Source organism: Pongo pygmaeus, chromosome 17, assembly GCF_028885625.2.
Source record: "Pongo pygmaeus isolate AG05252 chromosome 17, NHGRI_mPonPyg2-v2.0_pri, whole genome shotgun sequence".
Taxonomy (NCBI): Eukaryota; Metazoa; Chordata; class Mammalia; order Primates; family Hominidae; genus Pongo; species Pongo pygmaeus.
In genome coordinates, this window is record NC_072390.2 from 61,545,675 (window position 1) to 61,568,386 (window position 22,712).

General features: G+C 39.6%; 1 protein-coding gene across 11 annotated transcripts in view; it reads right to left on the reverse strand.

Annotated features, from left to right (window-relative positions):
• The window catches only part of PIAS2 (protein inhibitor of activated STAT 2), a 109,158-nt gene that overhangs the window by 63,400 nt on the left and 23,046 nt on the right, over positions 1-22,712 (reverse strand). For 10 of the 11 annotated variants that reach the window (XM_054460905.2, XM_054460912.2, XM_054460906.2 and 7 more), the window contains one exon: positions 18,796-19,270. In XM_054460905.2, the coding sequence (XP_054316880.1) occupies positions 18,796-19,270 (475 nt within the window). Of the gene's footprint in view, positions 1-18,795; positions 19,271-19,858; positions 19,877-22,712 lie in introns of those variants that run through there. The other variant, XM_054460909.2, reaches the window with a different exon arrangement.

Below are 22,712 nucleotides of genomic sequence, written 5' to 3' on the forward strand. Positions count from 1 at the left end.
GAAGCTATAGAACAGGTGGCTGTCTTCTCCACACACCTTCTTAACCATTTACAAGAGAAGGGGTTACGAGTTTCAAAAGGAAAGCTCCTATCTGTGAAACCCAAGGTTAAATATTTAGGACACTTAATAAGTAAAGGCAAGCCAAGGATAAGGCCCGAACGGGTCGAAGGAATCGTGTCCTTACCTTTGCCTAAAACCAAGCAAGAGCTCAAAAAATTTTTGGGATTAGTTGGGTATTGCTGACTATGGATTGATTAATATGCCCTAAAGATGAAACCCTTATACCTGAAGCTCACCCAGGAAAAGCCTGACTTTCTCCCACGGACTTCTGATGAAATCCACCAGGTTGAGGAGCTAAAACACCTACTCATCACTGCCCCTGTCTTAGCCCTTCCTTACCTAGAAAAACCATTTCACCTTTTCATTAACGCAAACAAGGGAGTAGCTTTAGAGGTGCTTACTCAAGAACATGGGGGCCACTGACAACCTGTGGCCTTTGTATCAAAAGTTTTTGACCCAGTAACCTGTAGGTGGCCCAAATGTATTCAATTTATCACGGCTACCGCCTTGTTAACTAACGAAAGCAGGAAGCTAACCTTTGGGGGAAACTTGGTGGTGACCACACCCCATCAGGTTAGGACAATCTTAAAAGGCAGGAAGATGGCTCACCGACTCAAGGATTTTAAAGTATCTTACTAGAAAGAGGTAACTTAACATTAATCACTGATAATTCACTTAACCCAGCAGGTTTCCTGACAGGGAACCCAAATCTGAAAGGCCCTAAGCATAAATGTTTAGATTTAATTGATTATCACACAAAGGTCAAGGCCGATTTAAGAGAGACCCTTTTCAAAACAGGACATCTATTCATAGATGGCCCCTCTAGGGTAACTGGGGGAAAAAGGAGTAATGGGTATTTGGTGGTTGATGGAGAAGCTCTTGCAGAAGTAGAGTCAGGAAGACTGCCCAATAATTGGCTGGCCCAAACATGTTAATTGTTTGCGTTAAATCAGGCTTAAAAACATTTACAAAACCAAGAAGGGAATATTTATACTGATTCTAAATATGTCTTTGGGGTAGCCCATACCTTTGGAAAAATTTGGACTGAACAAGGTCTCATTAATAGCAAAGGCCAAGACCTTGTCCACAAAGAATTAATCACCTAGGTATTAGATAACCTTCAGTTGCTAGAAGAAATAGCTATTGTTCATGTTCCAGGACACCAGAAAAATCCTTCTTTTGAAAGCTGAGGGAATAACCTTCAGACCAAATAGCCAAACAAGCTGCCGTTTCCTCTGAAACGCCCGTTTTTCACCTCCCTCCTTGCCTTTCTCCCCCTACCGCCATTCCCATCTTCTCCCCTACTGAAAAGGAGAAGTTAATAAAAATAGGAGCCAAGGAAAACTCAGAAGGGAAATGGGTGTTACCAGATCAAAGAGAAATGCTATCCAAATGTCTCATGAGCGAGGTTTTATCTCAGTTGCATCAAGAAACCCATTAGGGACCTCAAGCTCTGTGTGATGCAGTTCTTGGAGTCTACGGATGTATAGGAATTTATACTCTAGCAAAACAAGTTACAGATAATTGTTTAATATGCAAAAAAACTAATAAGTAAGCCCTAAGAAAACCACCCACTGGAGGAAGAAACCCTGGATTAGGGCCATTCCAAAGCATCTGAATAGATTACACTGAAATGCCCCCAATAGGTCGCCTAAAGTATCTACAAGTAATACTGGATCACCTTACTCACTGGGTAGAAGTTATTCCCTTTTCAAGTGCAGCCACCAGTAATATAGTTAAGGCATTAATCAAAAGTATTATACCTAGGTTTGGATTACTAGAAAATATTGATTCAGATAATAGAACCCATTTCACTGCACATGTCATTAAAAAGCTAGCCCAGCTATTAGAAATAAGATGGGAATACCATACCCCCTGGCACTCACCTTCATCAGGAAGAGTAGAAACAATGAGCTAAACCCTAAAAAGCCACCTAACCAAATTAACTTTAGAGACTCGACTACCATGGACCAAATGCCTTCCTATTGCCTTACTGAGGGTCCGAACTGCCCCTCGGAAAGATACTGGCTTATCTCCTTATGAAATGCTATACGGGTTGCCTTATTTACACTCCACTGCTGACATTCCTACGTTTGAAACTAAAGATCAATTTCTCAGGAGTTATACAATTGGTCTGTCTTCCACTTTCTCTTCCCTCAGAACTAAAGGCCTTTTAGGAGAGACACCACCCTTGGAGTTCCCAGCATGTCAGCATCAGCCTAGGGATCACATTCTCATCAAAAGCTGGAAAGAAGGAAAACGCGAACCAGCTTGGGAAGGACCCTATCTAGGGCTTCTAACTACAGAAACCACTATCTGCACGGCCAAAAGGGGATGGACACACCACACACGAGTGAAAGGAGTTGCTTCCACAGCCAGAGAAAAATGAGCCATCACCCCAGGGCCCACCCCCCCGCCCACCAAATTAACTCTAAAAAGGGCTTAATATTATTTTCCCTTTTCTTTCCAACAGAAGGTCACCTTGTCCTCTATGTGACTCAAACTAACCATCCCTTAACCCTTCAGTCTGATGCTTGTTCAGTCATCTCATATGGAGATGAACGAACTCAAAGGCAGCTATCAAATGCAGATAAGTATCTATGTCCATACTGTAGTGAGTCAACAAAGTATAAGTATGGAGCCTTAAAAAGTCCCTGCGGTGACTGGACAGATGTTTGGTGGACCACCCAATATGGAGGATGGACAGCCAGGCCCCCTTCTTCAAACAAGTTGCAAGGACTGAAACAGAAACTCCAACTTATTCGTGGTCCCACCCCACCAAATTGTAAGTCACTGCAATGTAACCCCTTATCTCCTTATTGCTAATTATAGATAATCCCCAAACAATGGCCCAAGAACCCTCCATATTCGAATGGTATGGGTTAGGAGCAGATGTTATAGGATGGGACCCCATAGGAATCTTCTCTCTGAGGTTGGCTAGACCACTGGTTAAAAACAATAAAGAAATCCAGACCCAGAGTCCGGGGAATGTATGGGATCCAACACTTTCCCCAAACATATCACGCCCAGCATTCTCCTCCCATCTCCAGAACCACCCAACTAAGGTAATGGCTGTGGAGGTGAAAGAATTAAGGCAGACTATAGTTCTAGAAATGGGATACAAAGATGCAAATGCCTGGCTGAAATGGATTAAATATTCCATCCGCACTCTAAACAAAAGAGATTGTTATGCTTATGCGCACCGCAGGCCAGAGGCCCAGATTGTCCCCTTTCCACTCAGATGGTCCTCCAGCCGACCAGGCATGAACTGTATGGTAGCTGTCTTCCAAGGCCCCACAGCCTAGGGTAATGAATTATGCCGAGCTCTCTCTCGGCTATTCCCTGAAGTTTGGCACCCTATGGGTCAGCCCCTGAGGGCCATGTCAATTTTACCTCATGTCTCTCATGACAAGGGGACAACTTAGCATTTCTTGGAGACCTAAAGGGATGCAGTGAGTTTAAGCCATTCCGAGAGCTGACCTATCAGTCTGCCCTGATCCATCCCCAAGTGGATGTATGGTGGTATTGTGGCGGACCATTACTGGACACTCTGCCAAGTAACTAGAGCGGCACTTGTGCTCTGATCCAATTGGCCATCCCTTTCACCCTAGAATTTCATCAACCAAAAAGGATAAAGACAAAGTACCATATAACAAGAGATAGCCCTCATGGGTCCTTTGACCCTGATGTTTATATAGATGCCACTGGAGTCCCGAGAGGAGTGCCAGATGAATTTAAGGTGCAAAATCAGATATAGCGCAGGGTTTGAGTCCATACTATTCTGGTGGTTAACTGTAAATAAAAATGTAGATTGGATAAATTACATCTGTTACAACCAGCAACGATTTGTTAACTATATTAGAGATGCTATTAAAGGGATAGCTAAACAATTAGGACCTACCAGCCAAATGGCTTCGGAAAATAGAATAGCATTAGACATGATACTAGCAGAGAAAGGTGGAGTTTGTGTCATCATTGGAACTCAGTGTTGTACTTTTATACCTAATAATACTGCTCCCGATGGAACCATAACAACAAAAGCATTACAAGGTCTTACTGCTTTATTCAATGAACTAGCTAAAATTTCAGGAATAAATGATCCCTTCACTAATTTTTTTTTTTTTTTTTTTTTGAGATGGAGTCTTGCTGTGTCACCCAGGCTGGAGTGCAGTGGCGCTATCTCAACGCACTGCAAGCTCTGCCTCCCGGGTTCATGCCATTCTCCCGCCTCAGCCTCCCGAGTAGCTGGGACTACAGGTGACTGCCACCAAGCCCAGCTAATTTTTTTTTTGGTATTTTTAGTAGAGACGGGGTTTCACCGTGTTAGCCAGGATGGTCTCGATCTCCTGACCTCATGATCCGCCTGCCTCGGCCTCCCAAAGTACTGGGATTACAGGCGTGAGCCACAGCACCCAGCCCCCTTCACTAATTTAATGGAAAAATGGTTCGGCAAATGGAAAGGACTTATGTCCTCAATCCTCACTTCTCTTGCCTTTGTAACAGGTGTGCTTATTCTTGTAGGATGTTATATCATACCCTGTGCTGGAAGCCTAGCACAAAGGCTTATTGAAACAGCTCTTACTAAAACCTTTTTCAATCCCCCCACCACCTTATTCAGATAAGCTCCTACTTTTAGAAAACCAGGCAGAATAACAGAGTCAAGAAATGTTAAAAACGTTTGAAGAGGAAGAATTATAAAAATCAAAAGGGAACTGTCAGATATGGTAAGTTCCTCTTCAAAGGTTTAATTTGTAACTTTCTTGTTCTTTGTTCTTGAGATCAACTTCCTTGTCTCTTCTTCTAAGCTACCTGCTCTGTAAGCAACTTCTCCCACCAGTCCCAATCTGTAACTCACATCTCTTCCTTATTTGGAAAGCATCCTCTTCACTCCTGACCACCCATTCTGTAAACTGCCCCTCCCGCCGAAACAGCTCTTCCCATCAAAACTACCCTTCCTGCTGTTGCTGCGCCCTGACATGCCCAAACATGTCTTCTACTGTAACAGACAGCCTCTCCCTTCCTACCTAATTAGCCATATTCAATTTTAAACAGTAGCCAGTTGGGTCAGTGTAGATTGTGCAGTCTGACTCCAGCCAATGAGGACAGGACACAGAACCAGGGAACAACCATGTTAGGGATAAAAACCCCTTCCCTCCTTTGTTTGGTGTGCTTTCGCAGTGGCCAAAAGTGCAAGCAGCACCCTTTTGCAGAAGTAAATTTGCCTTGCTGAGAAATCCTTCGTTTGAGTACTCATTTTCTTTGTGACTCCGAGCTCTTGTTTCTAACAAGCATAATAAAATACCTGCTTTACACCACTATGTTTTGGAAGACTATATTATACAGCAACAGTAAATGAAATAATGCCACAATTTCATGAATTTTGGCATAATCTTATCAATTCCAAGTATTACATTCAGATTCATTTATAATTACTAAATGAGTAGGCTACTGGTATAATAGTTATGACAGCTCTAAATCTATGGATCCTTTTTTCCTCTTTATAAATTTTTAAACTTAACTAGACCAGAATATAACAGTCCTATATCCTAGCCTTAGCCCTACTGGTTACTATCCAAGTTATTTAGGAAATTTACAAGTCTCTCTACTCCTCATTTCAAATGGGAGTAACACTTTTCTCACCTGCCTTTTTAAGATGGTTTTGTGGACTAAATGCAAGAACATGTGAAAGCATTCTGAAAACAGTAAGATACTATACATGTAATATATTTTCACTTCTGGAAGTCCTCATCAAAAGTCTATGCTTTTTTAAAAGATAGCAAAATTTCAGGAAAAAACAAGCAGTTCAACAGATATATTTTGTCACCTATTTCATAACACTGACTTTATCTTGATAAGACATTTAGGTCAAAAATTAATATTTTAATGTGCCTAAATGTTAAATATACTTAATATAAAACCTGCCAAGTCATCCCCCACCATCACCCCCTGCAAGCACTATATTGACACCTTTTAATAAACTGGTTTATATTTCAGTAAAAATGCTTCCTAGGCTAGGTGCGGTGGGTCACTCCTGTAATCCCAGCACTTTAGGAGGCCAAGGCGGGCGGATCACCTGAGGTCAGGAGTTCGAGACCAGCCTGGCCAACATGGCAAAACCCCGTCTCTACTAAAAATACAAAATTAGCCAGATATGGTGGCCCATGCCTGTAAGCCCAGCTACTCAGGAGACTGCCCAGCTACTCAGGAGACTCTAGCAGAATCACTAGAACCTGGGAGGCAGACTTTGTAGTGAGCGGAGATCACACCACTGCACTCCAGCCTGGGCAACCAGAGCAAGACTCCGTCTATAAAAAACAAAAACAAAAACAAGAATGCTTCCTAGCAGTTACTGCCCAGGTTAACATAGCTCATACTATGGCTAACATAGGGAAAAGATAAACCAAGAGGTTTTATAGGTAGCTTTGTGGATTAAAATGGCTCAGTCTAGCCAATCTAACAGTAAAATAATTCATAAAGTAACAATGAATGAATCAGTTTAATTACTCTGCATTTTCTAAGATCCTGAGCTATCTTGTTCTCATCACCTACCAGCTACTGTATCATCACCAACTAAAGAATGTCTTCTCCCACTGCAATGCTGCACTAAAATAAAAGGGGGCAGGGTAGGAGCAGGACTTCTAAAACTCAACAGCTAAAAACAACTCAATTCAAAAATGGACAAAGGACTTGGATAGACATTTCTCCAAGTACATACACATGGCAAATATGCACATGAAAACATGCTCAACATCACTAATCATTAAAGAAATGCAAATCAAAACTATAATGCAACGCCACCTCACACCCATTAGGATGGTCACTATCAAAAAAAAATAGTAATAATAATAAGTGCTGATGAGGACAGGGAGAAACTGGAACCCCTGTGAACTGCTGGTGGGGAATGTAAAATGGTGTAGCTGCTGTGGAAAACAGTTTAGTGGTTCCTCAAATAATTAAAAATAGAATTACCATATGATCCCGCAATTCCACTTCTGGGTGTACACTCATAAGAATTAAAAAACAGCATCTTGAAGAGATGTTTGTATACTCACAGTCATAGCAGTATCATCCACAATAGCTAAAATGTGGAAGCAATCCAAGTCTCCATTGGAGAATAAATGAATAAAACATGGTGTATACATACAATAGAATATTACTATGCCTTAAAAAGGAAAAAAAATCTGACATGTTATAACATGGACAAACCTTGAGGACATTACGTTTAGTGAAATAAGCCAGTCACAAGAAGACAAATAATAGGACATGTAAGTCAAATAATAAGACATATAAGTATAATTCTACTTATATGAGAAATCTAGAGTAATCAGAATCTTAGAAAGCAAGATGGTGGTTGCCAGGAGCTGGGGGAAGAGGGAATAGTGAATTACTGTTAAATGCGTATAGAGTTTCAGTTTTGCAAGATGAAAAGGTTCTCTGGCGATAGATGGCAGCGATGGTTGCAAACAATATTAATACACTTCATGCCACTGGATTTTAAAATGGTCAAGACAGTACGTATTTTACCACTGTAAAAAAAAAAAAATTGGGGATGGGCACAGTGGTTCATGCCTATAATCCCAGCACTTTGGAAGGCCAAGATGGGAGGATCCCTTGAGCCCAGAAGTTCGAGACCAGCCTAGGGAACATGGCAAGACCTGGTCTCTACAAAAAAAAATGTAAAAATTAGCTGGGCATGGTGGTGCACACCTGTGGTCCCAGCTACTTAGGAGGATCACTTAAGCACAGAATATTAGGCTGCAGTGAGCTGTGATCTCACAACTATACCCTGCCTGGGTGAGAGACAGAGAGACCCCATCTCAAAAAAAAAAAAAAAAAAAAAAAAAAACTGGGCAGGGCAGGGTACAGTGACACATACCTATAGTCCCAGCTACTCAGGAGGCTGAGGCAGGAGGTTCACTTGAGGCCAAGAGTTCAAGGATGCAGTGCACAATGATCATGCCTGTGAATAACCACTGCACTCTAGCCTGGGCAACACAGTGAGACCTCCGTCTACTAAAAAAGTAAAAAATAATTTTTAAAAATTGGGACAAAAAATTTAAATTTCTTTAAAAATAAATACGGGCTGACCCTCAAACATGTAGAAATAAAAATACACACACAAAAAGAACATTCTCATACAGCTGTAACAGAAGAAATACATAAAGTCAATATAGGCTCTCTTCTATATTAGCAAACTAGCTCATTTTTGATAACCTGTTTCTTAACATGTTGGAACTAACAGGCACACACAATGCTTTCAAGAAACACTTTACAATTGCATCTATATAGCAATACCCAATTGTTTACAAATACAGTTTTCACTGAACACTGCTTTAAATTATAATCCCATTACATACAGCAAAGTTTTTCTAATTTAATCAGATTTAAATAGAACATAGCAAACCTGAGTTATTTGTAGGTGATTTATCTATACAGAAATTATCACTTTATTAATAATCACCAGTGATGCTTCCTCTCCATTTTCACTACCACCACCCTACCGAAAGCCTATTATAACCTTCTTCAAATGAAACAGCAGCCCCAACTCCTGCCAGTCTCCCACCAGTGTGGAGTTAGTCCACCTTATCACTTTCAACCCCCTTCCTCTGCTCAAAAATGCTCACCAACGTCCTATCTCTGAACGACACCAGGCTCTTTCCTAGCAAACCTACATTTCTTCAAGCCCCCTCCAGGGCTTACTCAGTTCAAAGGGCTTACTCTACCTGTGGGTGTGTACCATTCTATTTTCTATTTTATTCTGATTAAATAAATCTGATTAAATTAGAAAAACTTTGGTGTATATGTAATGGGATTATAATTTAAAGCAGTGTTCAGTGAAAACTGTATTTGTAAAAAACTGAATATTGCTATATAGCTGCAATTGTATTTTATTCTATTTATTTCTAAAATAAACCATTTTATTTTCTATTTCTGTGACCACTCACAGTTCTCCCCTTTCTTGGCATTTCTTCTCCTACAAACTCTGCCAATCCAAAGTAGGCGCATTCATCCTTCAAAGCTCCCTCAAGTCTCACTACAAGAAGCCTTGACTGAATTCTCCATTCATTAGGCCAATGCAGTAACTGACCTTTAGATGTACAACTTATAGTGCTTCATCATGCAAACACATATCTACTTGCTACTTATTTTAAATGGGAACATTACCTCCCTAACTGTGTAACAAACACCTTAAAGCCCATCTCATACTTCTGGCTTCTCCACAATTAAGACTACACAGCCACCAGGCATGGTGGCTCACGCCTGTAATCCCAGCACTTTGGGAGGCCAAGGCAGGCAGATCATGAGGTCAAGAGTTCGAGACCAGCCTGGCCGACATGGTGAAACCCTGTCTTTACTAAGAATACAAAAATTAGCTGGGCGTGGTGGCACATGCCTGTAATCCGAGCTACTCGGGAGGCTGAGGCAGGAGAATCGCTTGAACCCAGGAGACGGAGGTTGCAGTGAGCCAAGATCCCGCCACTGCATTCCAGCCTGGATGACAGAACAAGACTTTGTCTCGGTGGTGGAGGGGGAAGACTACATAGCCATATCCAAATTAAAGTCCTTATTATATACTTGTTAACTGAGTTAATAAAAATAATATATACAGTAAATTAGAATATTCTATTTTAATGGCTTTAACATTAATGTGCATATCATTTGAATACTGTTTAATCATATCCAGAAGCTTAATGAGTGTGTCCTAATGTTCAGGAATTTAAGGATAAAAAGAGACTGATTCTTATTAATTTTTCACCTTTCAGATTAGCAAAAGTTAAAAGACCAACAATACAATGCTGATGAGGATATAGGGAAAACAGTACCTCCACACACACAAATGGAGTACAAATTGGTGCAATGCTGTGGAAGCTACTGTCGAATTTCCCTCTAAAGGTGAATATCAAAATATTAAATATTCATATTTTGACCCAACAACTTCACATCCGGGCATTTATCCTTCATATATATGTGTACAAGTATTCAGAAATATATGCAAAAGTTGTTCATAGCTGCAATGCCTGTAAAACTGCAAGAATAGTGCCTGATACATGCTATACACAAAAATACTTCTGAATGAATAATTTAAACAGTGAAAGCCCACTGAAGATGTACATCAAAAAAGTACTGGGTAAGTTACCGTACATCTATAAGACAATAGAACTACTACAATAAATCTGCTGTAATAAATTTCCAGGAAATACCGTTAAGAAAGATTGTCACACTACAAAATTCTAGGGAACACTATTCACAGATATTACAAACAGAATAGTGCCCCCACTCCCTCAACAAGACACTCTGCAGTTGGAAAAGGTTTTAAGAGACCAGCCTGGCCAACATGGTGAAACCCTGTCTCTACTAAAAATACAAAAATTAGCCAGGTGTGGTGGCGGGTGCCTAGAATCCCAGCTATTCGGGAGGCTGCGGCAGGAAAAAAAAATCGCTTGAACCCAGGAAGCAGAGGTTGCAGTGAGCCAAGATCACACCACTGCACTGCAGCCTGGGTGACAGAGGGAGACTCCGTCTCAAAAGAAAAAAAAAAACAAAAAAAGAGAGAGAAGAGAAAAAGCATTAACATAATACACGCAGAGAAAAAATAAACTTGATATGACTCTAGCCGAGCAATGAATGAGATTATGAAGGACTGTCCCTTTCTTATGATTTTTGATTCCAAATATTAACTACTTTTGTAATCTGAAAAGAACAATGAAGAAATATTAAGGAATCAAAGGTTCATAAAACTTTGAAGATATTTCACATAACACCAAAAGGCCAGACATATCAACATTTATGATGCATATAAACAGTGAACAAAGAGTCACAGAAGAATACATGTAAGAATATAATTATATAGGGCCAAGCGCAGTGGCTCATGCCTGTAATCTCAGCACTTTGGGAGGCCGGGGCAGAAGGACAGCTTGAGCTCAGGAGTTCAAGAGCAGCCTGGACAACATAGAGAGACCTCCTCTCCACAAATAAAAAAAATCAAGGCCTGGCAGAATGGCTCATGCATTTTAATCCCAGTACTTTGGGAAGCTGAGGCAGGCAGCTCTCTTGACCCCAGGAGTTCGAGACCAGCCTGGGCAACACAGCAAAATCTCATATCTACAAAAAAACACAAAAAAATTAGCCAAGCATGGTGGTGCACGCCTGTAGTCCCAGCTACTCAGGAAGCCTTAGGTAGGAGGATTGCTTCAGCCCAGGAGGTTGAGGCTGAAGTGAGCCAAGATTGTACACTCTAACCTGGGCAATTAAGTGACCCTCTCTCAATAAATAATAAATAAATTAAAATCAGTCAGGTGTGGTGGTATACACCTGTGGGTCCCAGCAACTTGGAAGGCCTGAGGTGGGAGGATCACTTGAACCTGAGAGGTAGAGGGTGTAGTGATGCCACTGTACTCCAGCCTGAATGAAAGAGCAAGACCTTATAAAAAGAACAAAAACAAAAGGAATACTTTATATAAATTTCAGAAGCAAGCTAACTAAACTGTTTTTACAAATACACATATATGATGAAATAAGCAGAGAAACACAAATCCAGGATAGTGATTTAACTCAGAAAAGAGAGGGCTTTCAAGATATGGTAATGTTCCTTTTTCAGAAAGTAGTAGCTTCACAGGGGTTCATTCCCTTGAATCTTTATAACTTGTTTTATATACATATTCCTTTGAACAGATACAATACAGAGGAAAATTCCCAAAGTATCTCATATTTTATTTATTTATTTTTTATTTTTTTTGAGACTAGGCTCACTGCAAGCTCCGCCTCCCAGGTTCACGCCATTCTGCCTCAGCCTTCCGAGTAGCTGGGACTACAGGCACCCGCCACCACGCCGGCTAATTTTTTGTGTTTTTAGTAGAGACGGGGTTTCACTATGTTAGCCAGGATAGTCTCCATCTCCTGACCTCGTGATCCACCCACCTTGGCCTCCCAAAGTGTTGGGATTACAGACGTGAGCCACCGCACCCGGCCTCATGTTTTTTAAAAATTATCTTGCCAGGCGCCATGGCTCACGCCTGTAATCCCAGCACTTTGGGAGGCCGAGGCAGGTGGATCACTTGAGGTCAGGAGTTTGAGACCAGCCTGACCAACATGAAGAAACCCTGTCTCTACTAAAAATACAAAAAATTAGCCGGGCTTGGTGGCACATGGCTGTAATCCCAGCTACTCGGGAGGCTGAGGCAGGAGAATCGCTTGAACCCGGGAGGCAGAGGTTGCGGTGAGCTGAGACTGCGCCATTGCACTCTAGCCTGGGCAACAAGAGCAAATCTGTCTCAAAAAAAAAAAAAAACTTAAAAAATTGAAGAGGAAATCAAGACTGCCTGTGAGAGCACATCAGGATTGTTATTTAAGGAAAGAAAATGGAGATCTTTGCTAGTTTGTTTTTAGATTAGGGGATTATCCATTTTGTTAACAGTAGAACCTTAGCTACAGAGCACTTTATTTAGTATTATTGTATACACTCATGTTTTCAAGATACCACAATTTTTCACTTCAAGTGATAAAAAAAATTTTGTATCAACCCTTTTGAATAGAAATAATCCCAAGCTGCAAAACTATATACTAATGTATCCTCTTAAATAGAATATACTCATTATGGGCCACAGGCAGTGGGTCATGCCAGTAATCCCAGCAGTCTGGGAGGCTGAAGCGGGCAGATCACTAGGTCAGGAGTTCAAGACGAGCCTGGCCAACATAGTGAAACCCCATCTCTACTAAAAATACAAAAAAATTAGATGGGCATGGTGGCGGGTGCCTGTAATCCCAGTTACTTGGGAGGCTGAGGCAAGGAGAATTGCTTGAACTTGGGAGGCGGAGGTTGCAGCGAGCCAAGATCATGCGACTGCACTCCAGCCCTGGTGACAGTGCAAGACTCCATCTCAAAAAAACAAAACAAAACATACTCATTATGGTTTTTTGACATACGGCTACTGGTTTCAAAATCCCAAGAGGTTCTGGAATGACATTTTTGACCTCGTGTCTGTTTTTTCCTACCATAGCTCTTCCAGTCTCTCCCTTGTTGTTAACTAATTCCTACTCAACAATATGTTGATGGCTTAGAAATCATTTAATCAACTGTGCATAAATCACAACACACAGCCTGACCTTAGAACATCAGGAATATGTGGTCTGATACATAGATTTGATTGTATCTCTTTTGACTTCTGACATTTTTAATTCTCAGTTCCCAAATGCAAACAAGTTTCTCCATAGCATTATTTTAAATATGTGATTTTCACTAAACTTTTATTTTTCTAAGTAGTTTCAATGTCATAAAACCTAATCATTCAAAAATTAAGGCAACTTCTGAATGTAATTCCATTGCCCTAGATGCTGTGGCTCTAAAAATATTCAATTAAAGGTCATCACGTGAAATGATTAAATTTTTTCCACTTTCATTTGGCAAACTATATGGTATTCTACTGCCATTTTAACTTTCTATCTAAAGTCTACGAGACAATTTCTTACATCCAATTGTTTCATCAATCTGACATCTTAAGATTCCACCTTATGAAAATCACTTTTTTTCTCTTTTGGGAAGACAAGATAAGAAAATGTTTATAAAAACAGTGATAGGGGACGGGCGCAGTGGCTCATGCCTGTAATCCCAGCGCTCTGGGAGGCCAAGGTGGGTGGATCACGAGGTCAGGAGATCGAGACCATCCTGGCTAACACGGTGAAACCCCATCTCTACTAAAAATACAAAAAATTAGCTGGGCATGGTGGCGGGCACCTGTATTCTCAGCTACTTGGGAGGCTGAGGCAGAAGAATGACGTGAACCCGGGAGGCGGAGCTTGCAGTGAGCTGAGATCGCGCCACTGCACTCCAGCCTGGGCGACAGAGCGAGACTCTGTCTCAAAAAAAAAAAAAACAGTGATAGGTAGGATTCCTGAAAAACACTGTTTTTAGTTCAAGGGTAGAAAGTGTATAAGCCATGAGGATACGTGTGTTTCTGGCATTCTAACTGAAGCTATGACCAAAATGCAGGGAGTTTAGTTACTCTTCTAAACAAAATATCTCTGGCATTATTTTATCTAAGCCAAATGAGATAGTTTTGAACACCAAATATGAAAAGTTTTATTTTAGTAAATTTATAAAGAGCATACTATTTAACTTTACTGAGGTTAATAAAAGAGAACCTCTGTGATGAACACAGCAAAGTAAGAAAATTTCTATTTCTATTTGTGAACAAAGCAGGAAGGTAAGGAAAGAGAAAAGGACAAGGCCTCTACCATGTCTCCCTCTTGGAGTACCCCACTGAGCAAAAGCCTACTACAGCATCTTCACTTAGTCCCCAGTCTTCTGTCCATGTCTCTAAAACATTCCACTGTAACCACTACCCTACAGACCCTCTTATCCTCTCTGTCCTGTGCTTAGCCACATTCCTGAGGGGCCTCATGAAGCAGGGCTACCCAAGCATATCACTAGTCTGAATCTTTCTCAGAATAATAGAAAGTAATAAATTTGCTAGTCCTTCAACATAAATAAGGAAAAAAACATTTTTAAAAGTAATAAATTTGTAATAACTGCTGGGACAGAACATATAAATGAGCCACGACATTGTGCATGGTACTGTCCAAATGCCATGATAAAGGAGGAATTAGAAAACAAATTAGGGAAATATTTTAACTAGATAAATCAACTCTTTAAAAACAAGGTTAAAGATGAAAGTAAAATCATAAAAGACAGACAACTGGGTAATAAGCATTTAAAATACTTGCTCTTGTTGGCCAGGTGTGGTGGATCACGCCTGTAATCCCAGCACTTTGGGAGGCCAAGGCAGGTGGATCACCTGAGGTCAGAAGTTCAAGACCAGCCTGGCCAACATAACGAAACCCCATTTCTAATTCTGTAAAAATACAAAATTAGCCCGGTGTGGTGGCACATGCCTGTAGCCTCAGCTACTCGGGAGGCTGAGAGAGGAGAACTGCTTGAACCTGGGAAGTGGAGGCCGCAGTGAGCCGAGACAGCGCCACTGCCCTCCAGCCTGGGCGACAGAACAAGACTCTGTCCCTCCCCACCTAAAAAACAAATAAAATAAAATACTTGCTCCTGTTACTAATTTTAAAAATAAAAATTTAAGCAAGATACAAGTTTTCATCTAAAAATCACAGAGATCTGTTTTTAATAGCACCCAATAAAGGCAAAAAGTAATGAGATATGACAGGCATTCTCTCACTTTGCTTGTGGAATTTAAACTGGCACTAAAATAATTTGGCAATATGTTATCAAGAGTCTAAAACATTCTTTTTACTTGATCCAATAATTCTACTCATAGGACTTTGTACAAACAAATAACAAAACATGAACAAACACTCAATCCTTATTTCAAAGTGAATGTAATAAAGAGATAAAATGCAATACTCCACTTGCTTGGATCACCAGTTTTGCTAAAACATAAATAAAGCAAAAAGCAAAAAATTGAAAAAAAAAAAAAAATAGCCACATTGCCTGCCACTAGTCAAGCCATACTAATCCCACTAACTAGCTCTACCCCTCACAACCTTCTGATTTAACCAAGACAGACTGCAGTATAATCCTGTAAGACAGGAAAAAAGCACACTGATACATTTAAGAGTTTTCACATGACTGAAAATAAAAAAGGTTCTCCCAAGAAAGAAAAGAAAGCAATCTTCCAGATCAACTATGAAATGTTACCCCAATTTATTTCATAAAGAAATCCAAATATATTTGTAAATAATTTCATTAGGCAGTAAGAATTATAACACAGCAAAGCAAAAATTTGTTAGTCACATTGTAAGCAACTGATGGGCATTAAATAAAAGCTAAAAAACTGCATGTCAAACTCCCTGTGCCACTTTAGAAATAAAATTAAATATAAAAGGTTTATTTCTTAGAAAATCAGTTTAAAAGCTACATTAAATGGAAAGTAAGTTCCTTTATAAAAATATGAAAAGTATCAAAATACAAAATCAGGATCAATAAATAAGAGTTGTATCTATTCCCATTCACACAGAAGCAATCTGAGTTCTACACCATAAGAATGCTTAAGTTCTAGCCAGAGCAACTAAGCAAGAAAAAGAAATAAAAGGCATACAAACAGAAAAGAAAGAAGTAAAATTATTCCTGTTCAGATGGTAGGCTCTTATATACAGTAAACCTTAAAGATTCCACACAAAAAACCTGTTAGAATAAATGAATTCAGTAAAGTAGCAGAATACAAAGTCAACATGCAAAAATCAATTGCATTTTTATAAACTAATAATAAATATGATGAAAAGGAAATTACGCAGTTTTTACAATGGCATCAAAAAGAAAAAATATTTCAAAATTAACCAAGAAAATGAAAACCTGTACAATAACAACTATAAAACATTGCTGAAAGATATTAAAGAACACATAAATAAATAGAAACACAGCTCATGTTCATGCACTGGAAGACTTAATTTTTTTTTGTCCCGATCAGCCTAGGTGGGAAAAGAAAGACTTAATATTGCTAAGATATCAATACCACCCAAACCAATTTACAGATTCACTGCAATTCCTCTCAAAATCCCAATTTTTTTTTATCAGAAATAGAAAAACTCATTCTAAAATTCATGTGGAATCTCAAGGGCCCCAAATAGCCAAAACAATCTTACAAAATAATTAAAGCTGGAGAATTCACTCTTCCTGATTCCAAGACATATTACATAGCTATGGTAATCAAAACTGTGATACTGGCATAAAGACAGACATCTAGACCAATGGAATAAATCAACAGTCCACAACCTTTTTGGCCAGGACCAGTTTCATGGCAGACAATTTTCCCACAGACCAGGGGAATGGTTTCTGGATGAAACTGTTCCACCTCAGATCATCAGGCATTAGATTCTCGTAAGGAGCATGCAATCTAGATCCCTTACACGCACAGTTCACAATAGGGTTCCTGCACCTATGAGAATCTAATGCCGCTGCTGATCTGACAGGAGGTGGAGCTCAGGCTGTAATGCTCAAACTCCTGCTGCTCACCTCCTGCTGCTCATCTCCTGCTGTGCGACCTGGTTTCTAACAGGCTGTGGACTGGTGCCAGTCCATGGCCTGAGGGTTGGGGACCTTGGAACACAGAATCTGGAAATAAAACCTCACATACACGGTCAAATACTTTTTGACAAGGGTGCTAAGATCATTCAGTGAGGGAAAGGACAGGCTTTTCAACAAATGGTGGGGAAAAACTGGATATCCACAAACAAAAGAACAAAGCTGGACACTCACCTAATACCATATACAAATATTAACTCAAAAGAGATCAGGCTTAAATATAAGACCTAAAACTATAAAATTCTTAGAGGAAAACACAGGGCAAAACCTTCACAGCATGAAGTTTAGCAATGATTTCTTGGATATGACACCAAAGGCATAGGCAACAACAACAAAAAAATAAACAAATTGGAATTTCATGAAAAAATTTTAAGTTGTACATCAAAAGACACTATCAACATAGTAAAAAAGGCAACCCACAGAATGGGAGAAAATATTTGCAAATTCATATATCTGATAAGGGATTATATCCAGAATATATAGAGAACTCCTAAAACTCAACAACAATAAAACAAACCAATTCAAAAATGGGCAAGAGACTTGGCTATACATTTCTTCAAAGATACATAAATGGCCAAAAAGCACATGAAAATGCACAACATCACCATCATTACAGACATGCAAATCAAAGCTACAATAAGATACCAGCTGACACCCATTAGTATGGCCACTATAAAAAAAAAAAAGGAAAATAAAAGTGTTGTTAAGGATGTGGAGAAATTGGAACCCTTGTGCACTGTTGAAGGGAATGTAAAATGGTGCAGCTGCCATGGAAAACAGTACAGTGATGCCTCAAAATACTAAAAACAGAATGACTATGTGATCCAGCAATTCCACTTGTGGGTATACAGCCATAAGAATTGAAAAGCAGGGTCTCAAAGAGATACCTGTATACCCGTGTCCACAGAATTATTCGAAATAACTAAAACGTGGGAGCAACCCAAGTGTCCAATGGATAAGCAAAATGTGGTATCCTATAACACAGAAACATAGAAGTAAAACCAGAAGAAACAGCTAAAATAATTAAGGTTGTTGCCTCTTGAAAGTGAGATTGAGGGGTGGGTAGTGGAGTGAGCAAAAGATTACTATTTTTCTTTAAAAACGTATACTATTGTATTATTCAGCCTTTAAAACGAAGGAAATTCTAACATAAACTACAGCATGCTAGAACCTTGAGGACATTACATTTAGTGAAATAAGCCAGTCACAAGACAAATACTGTATGATTCCAATGACATGAGGTACTTGGAATAGTCAAAATCATAGACAGTGGAAGTAAAATGGTAACTGCCAGGGGCTAGTGGGAGGGGAGGAGAGGAAAGCTATTGTTTAATGGGTACAGAGTTTCAGTTTCAGAAGATGAAGAGTTCTGGAGATGGATGGCAGTGATGGCTGCACATTACCAACATACTTAACACCACTCAACTGTACACTTTAAAATGATCAAGATGATAGATTTTATATTATGTGTATTTTACCACAATAAAAGAATTGGAAAAGAAGAAAGATCAAATGATACGAAATAAATCTATTAGATTTCAGTCATGGTTGCCGAATTTTTATCCGTATATTAAAACATTCGGCATTGATGCCTCAATTTTACTATATTAACAGCACATCATTAATCAATAGTTGAAGGTCTCTCATTTCATTTACTATCCTGTTCAGAAGAAACTGAATTCTCTAACACTTACCTAAACTCGTGGGCTTGATGAGAACATCAAGGACATCATAAAAGGGCAGATTTTTTAACTGCACATCAGGATGGACAGGAGGAATTGGGGGAGATGGTTGCTGCATCTCAAATGTGGGCTTAGTATCTTGAAGCAGCACAGAACCAACAGGAGAGGATGGTGAGTGAGGTGTAACTGAAGTGGAAGGCAACGAGTGGATTCCAGCCACGGCCAAGTCAGGTTCTACAGGTGATGAGCTACCATCCAAACTGAAAACCGATGATTTGATTGTGGATAAATCAGAAAGTCCTTCAAGAGTTCGTGGATATCGGCGTCTATACAATTCTCGGATTTTAATCTGAACCGCAGGGCTGCAGCCACTCTTCAATAAATGCAGCGCCCTCATCAGGAGGTCATGCTTGCGTCCACTTTTATTCCGTCCAGCAAAGCCTAGTAATACTTGTAGTTCAGAAACCCTAAAACTAGAAACCATATTCTAAAAGGAAAGAAAAAAAAACATAAGCCAAGTCACCCTCAAGCATACAAAAATCCTATCTAAAATATAATGTAAAATGTGATTTTTCCAGCATTCTATCAACTGGCATGTGCTAGTAACAGCATTTCACATATCACTTAGAATCATTACCATTCATAAGACAATCCCGTAAAAATTACATTCAAGTTATGGTGTTAATTATATTTTGTTGTACGAGATCTTAATTTTGGTAATCTATAGTCTATTGGTTTCTACTAACCACTTCATTATCTGATTATGCTCTAATGCAAACAGTTATTTGCTTTATGACTATAAAATCTATCACCAATGAATATACTCCTTTTCAAAACCAACCCCTCCCAATATGCAATGTAATGTTTGTTACAGAATTATCACCAATTAACCAAACAAAAAATCAGATTTTCACAATGTTAGATGTGTAACTTTTGATGCTGAGTAGTAAATCCATAAAAATCAAGTCAGAACTGTGATCCAAAATGCAATGAATTTTTTTACCCCAACTCAAACATTAAGGGACAAACAACATAATAAAGATATTTTAAAATATTAAAGCTAAAAATCACATACATCTTATTTAGCAGTCAGTCAAACTTCTAAAACGACTGAAATTCCCAGCTGGGTATCCAAATGAGAAAAAGACCTTTGAAGAGCAAGGAAATGAGCAGTCATCAATCTTAAAGGGCAACATTTCCTCCACACTACTCTACTGGCTTGTGCTTGGGTGTAAAACAAAGGTTATAAGCAGTTGCAGCTTCACATCACACCTTCTATTTTTTCAGCAAAACTTAATATTTTTAACCCCTTGCAGCCTCAGGAATCCACTACTTAGTGATTTCCAGTCAATTCTGAACTCAGAGGCAAATCACACTTGGGTCAGATACCACACATGCACCATCTAGCAAGAAAGAGGAAGAACACCTGGAGCTGACCAAAGCCCTGTCAGAAACCTACCCAGGAGACCTACCTGTGGTTTGGTGTCCCATCCCATCTTCATCACTCCCCCAACCCAGCCCATGCTACACACTCCAAAGTCACTTGGGATTCCTTTTCAATTTGCTCGTCTCATCAGTATAGTGGAAATGTGGGGCAGTTGCTCTGTACTTTTTAAGTCTCAGGGACGGCCCAGAAGCAATTGTTTAAAACCCTATATGGTTTTTAAATATTTGTTGATATAAATACTTGCTGGCTTACTAAAATGCAAACAGATTTAAATATACCAAAGTAATCCATATACACTGTTATAACTGTACTTTGTGTACTATATACGTCTCCATATTTCATAATGTACAAGTGAGAGAATATTAAATTGTAATCCTGCCAAGCCATTTTATACTCTAATTCAGTGCTGTCCAACACGAATTAATAGAAGACACACATTAAAGCTTCTAGTAGTCACATTAAAAAAACTAATTTAGGCCAGGAACGGTGGCTCACACCTATAATCCCAGTGCTTTTGGAGGCCAACACAAGACGATCATTTGAGCCCAGGAGTTCGAGACCACACTGGACAACACAGTAACACCCCGCCTCTACAAAAATTTAAAAATTAGCCAGCCGTGGTGGTGTGTGTGCCTGTGGTCCGAGCCACTCAGGAGACTGAGGCGAGAGGATCACTTGAGCCCAGGAATTCGAGGCTACAGTGAACTGTGATCACGCCACCATACTCCAGCCTGGGCAACATTAAGACTGTCTCAAAAATAATAATAACAATGATAATTTACATTAACATAGTTATTTAACCCAATATATCAAAACTATCTTTTCATCTCAACATGGAATCAATTTTTGTAATTTAAAAATAATCATTTTTTAAAGTGTCAGTGGGATATTTTTTCATACTAAGTCTTCAATATCTGGTGTATATTTTACACTTACATCTAAATTTGAACTAACCACACTTCAAGTGCTTAAGAGCCACATGTGGCCACTAGCTACCACACTGGACAGTGCAGCTCTGAATCATACTCTAATAGCAACACATACCACAATGTGTGTTACCTCTACAGTGCAGACAACAAAGAAGGAAAACAAGCAAACTTTTGGCCTATCTCATAACAAACCAGTCACAGCTTACTCAACATCTCATGCATTAAACGGAAGACAACAGCTTCTTGGGAAGGGTTTACCCAAGCGAGTAATACGATGCGTCTTTCCCTCAATCTTAGTAAATACTTCAATTGACTGTGGAACACTAACACTAAAAAAGGCAATCACACAGATAAAACATAACTATGATTTTTTCTAACTCAGAATTCACTACTTTGCTTCACTCCTTATACTTATTGTCAGATATTCTTCATTTTAAGGGAAGCTGTTTTACAGAAATGACAAAACAAAGCACAAAGTCACCCTACCTAAGCTTGACTCTCAAAGGAATTTCTAGGTCTCATATCTCATATTTCCAGTGATAACATTATTTGGCAAAGGATGTTAATGCAACTGGCTCTATGGGCTGTTGCAAATAGACAAACAAAAAGTAAGAAAGAGATAAGAGCTTAGACTATGAATGTGGAATCACAGAATTCTGAACAGCAGATGGGACAGTCTTTGCATTACAAAATGCTGCAAAGATAAAGTATTGCTGGACACACAGCCAAAGGTAATTAAGTCAACAGGGCCCTGTGAAAAACTTCAAGCCAGCAATCAGCAGTTGTGGTTCAAACCCAAGCACCAAGACTTTGGACCCTGGGAAAGTCATTCGATCCCTCTGGTCATCAATTTCTATTTTAAAATAACAAACACCCCCCAAAAAAATCCCTCTCCTTGGCCAGGCATGGTGGCTCACACTTATAATCTCAGCACTCTGGGAGGAAAGGTGGGTGGATCATTTGAGGTCAGGAGTTCAAGACCAGCCTGGCCAACATGGTGAAACCCTGTCTCTACTAAAATTACAAAAATTAGCCAGGCGTGGTGGTACACGCCTGTAGTCCCTGCTACTTGGGAGGCTGAGGCAGGAGAATTTCTTGAACCCAGGAGGTGGAAGTTGCAATGAGCCAAGACCGAGCCACTGCACTCCATCCTGGGCGACATAGTAAGACTCCATCTCAAAAAGCAAAAATCAAAAATCCCTTTTCTTTATTTAGCACTTACTGATAAAATAATCTCAAAGCAGCTTACTAAGTAAAATTCTATGAATATGTTGCTGGGCAAACCTTACCAGATCCCACTTCCTCTAGAAGTAATATCTATTTTTTCTTAACTTAGTCTTCCACCAAGTTTCAGGCCCTTCCCCCACAGTGAGTGGGTGTGGTGAGCAGAGAGGGTCACCAGAGCCTACATGGGGGTTAAGGTTAGCCTGCTATGAACACTACCAAGAATGGATTTCAGTTGTTTTTCTCCACCAACCTCTGAAGTCAGTATCTTTAGTCTAATTTTTTCCAAGCGGTTTTTCTACTCCACTGTGCTGCTTTGCTGCTTCTCA